We start from the raw sequence: 2,500 nt of genomic DNA on the forward strand, positions 1-2,500 counted from the left end.
CTCAGCCTCCCCACCCCACCACACCCCCTCAGCCTCCCCACCCCCAAACACCCCCTCAGCCTCCCCACCTCCACACAGCCATCATTTGCACCACTTACTTCCCGTGGGGATGAGGTCTCTGTCTGGGATGAAGAGTTTGTATCCGTAGTGTTTCTCCAGGACGTCAGGGAGGATCTCCAGGGCAAAGCGCTCCTCCTCCTTGGTCTCCTGACTCCACTGGTCAGGGTCTACTTTAGTGTAGGACAGGTACGCATCATAGTCCTTATTATCTGCCAGAAACACACACGGTACACAGAGAACGTGAAGCATATGCATCCTCAGGGATGAATGCAGGCTCGAACAGACACAGCAAATTGACATAATCATTATTATGTGAAAGTGAGAGAAAGAGAGAATTGTGTTGCCAGGCACAAGGAAAGAGCTGAGAGCTGCACTAGAAAGCCAGACTGTTGGATCAACAAAACAGTAGAGGAAGCAGAGGTGTGAAAAGCAGAAGACCAACTTCGATTAGCTAACGGCTATCAGGACATCCTCTCAGATGTGGTGTCATCTCTCACGCACGCACGCACGCACGCGGGCGCGCACACACACACACACACACACACACACACACACACACACACACACACACACACACACACACACACACACACACACACACCTCTCCCTAGCACCTCTCCCTAGCTCCCAGGTAAACTCATTAGTGCACAGTGATTTTCTGACCCTAATGGCTCTCCCATTATCCTTCAGGAGGGGAAATCCGGTAATCCGGAAACTTCCTTGATCCGCAAATCTGGCAGAGCATTCCCGCTAGCTGCTCAAAGGCTTCCTTTATTACACACAGGTAGGAGGCAGAGCACAGAGAAGGGGAAAGAGAGAAGTAGGATGAGGATAGAGGGATCTGAGTCTGTAAGGAGCCTCTTGAATCCACTTCACTTGAATCACTTGAATCCACAATGACTAAAAAACAGAGAGAGAGAGTAGGAGAGGGAGAGAGTGAGAGAAAGGGAGCGAGAGAGACAGAGAGAGAGAATAGGAGAGGGAGAAAGCGATGAAGAGAGAACGATAGAGAGAGAGGAAGAGGGAGAGAAAGAGGGAGAGAAAGTCGGGTAGAGGGAGAAACGTTGGGAGAAGAAGCAGGAAGTGAGAGACACACTGACCATCTAGGCACTCATCATGACACACACACATGCTAGAATTCTATTTCTAGATTCAGTCTAAGTGACTCACATGTGCAGGGCTGAAACAGTCAAGTAGTCCAAAATACCTAAAAACATTACTCACTCAAAAACATCTGAAAATAACAGATAATAATTTCCAAATCTCACAATGATCTCCCACAACAAAACGTTTATTTTGCACCGACCCTCCTCAAAATATGTGTTTGGGTCGTCCAGGGAGGGAATTGGGCTTTTTCAGACGCTCGTTGAAGCAGGAGAGAGAGGCTTGAGGCGCGATAGAGGGGCCAGACACAGGCACCTCAAACACCTCAACCACTACCACAGCGCTAGTCACAAATAGCTTGATTACATGGTAATCCATTCAAATGGATTCCAACGGATGAAATCACAAATGGCCTTGACTCTACTTCAATGTAGAATTCCAGAATAAAATGTTGAGAAGAACCTATCAAAGGATTAATAACAAACACTGTATGAAAACAAGACCAACAACAACCAGCACAAACTAGGACAGAATTAACTGTTTCTGGGAGAAGAAGAAAAGTTGGTCTCCCACTTCAGTTTGTTGGTGGACTTTTTCCTTTGATTGGGCAGGATGGGAGTTGGCCCAGTCCCAGCCTCACAGCACCCGTCCCAAAGCAGACAGCAGTTATCTGCTGGTTCACAGGGGAGGTTGGGCATTATTCCATGACATATTGAGACTGATCCCTCTCTAAATGGAGAACAAATTGAAAATCTGTCTCCCCTCTTCCCCATGCATCCTTAGAGTGATGCAGTGGGCTGGGTGTCAGTGAGGTGTGTGTGTCGGTGTGTGTGTGTACCTGAGAACCTGTTATTGCTGCAGGCTCTGACTGCTGGGTCTCCACCCCCAGGATAAGACCAGTAATGGCTTTCATAGAAACGACCGATTCAACAACCGTCAAAGCACAGGCACACACACACACACATAGTAGTTGATAAAGGATATTATGAGAGATAGAGAGACGGGAGGGAGAGTTAAAAGAGGAAGACAGAAAGATTGGTAGAGAGCGGGGGGGGGGGGGGGGGAGAGAGAGAGAGCAGTAGATTCGGTGACAGAGAAAAGTGAAAGTGAGACAGGGAGAGAAACACAACAGCCATCTATTGGTCTGAGGTTCTGAGCCCTTACCTCCATCCAGGTCGTCGCTGCCGAAGTGTCTCCTGTAGAAGAGCATGAGCTCAATCTTATAACACTTATACAGAGAGATGAGGAAGAGCAGCAGCAGCAGGATGGCTCCCAAACCACCAGCCAACTCTACCGTGTACATCAGCTCTGCTGAGAGAGAGAGAGAGAGAGAGAG

The 2,500-nt window shown here is 48.4% G+C and overlaps 1 protein-coding gene across 1 annotated transcript in view; it reads right to left on the bottom strand.

The window, feature by feature from the left end:
- LOC139380618 (interleukin-1 receptor accessory protein-like 1) overlaps positions 1–2,500 on the bottom strand; it is a 332,883-nt gene that overhangs the window by 4,281 nt on the left and 326,102 nt on the right. The window contains exons 9-10 of the mRNA XM_071123500.1: positions 2,329–2,475; positions 99–269 (exon numbers count right to left, since the gene is read on the bottom strand). Coding sequence (XP_070979601.1) covers positions 99–269; positions 2,329–2,475 — 318 coding nt within the window. The remainder of the gene's footprint in view (positions 1–98; positions 270–2,328; positions 2,476–2,500) is intronic.

The sequence above is a fragment of the Oncorhynchus clarkii genome, chromosome 22 (genome assembly GCF_045791955.1).
Source record: "Oncorhynchus clarkii lewisi isolate Uvic-CL-2024 chromosome 22, UVic_Ocla_1.0, whole genome shotgun sequence".
NCBI lineage: Eukaryota > Metazoa > Chordata > Actinopteri > Salmoniformes > Salmonidae > Oncorhynchus > Oncorhynchus clarkii.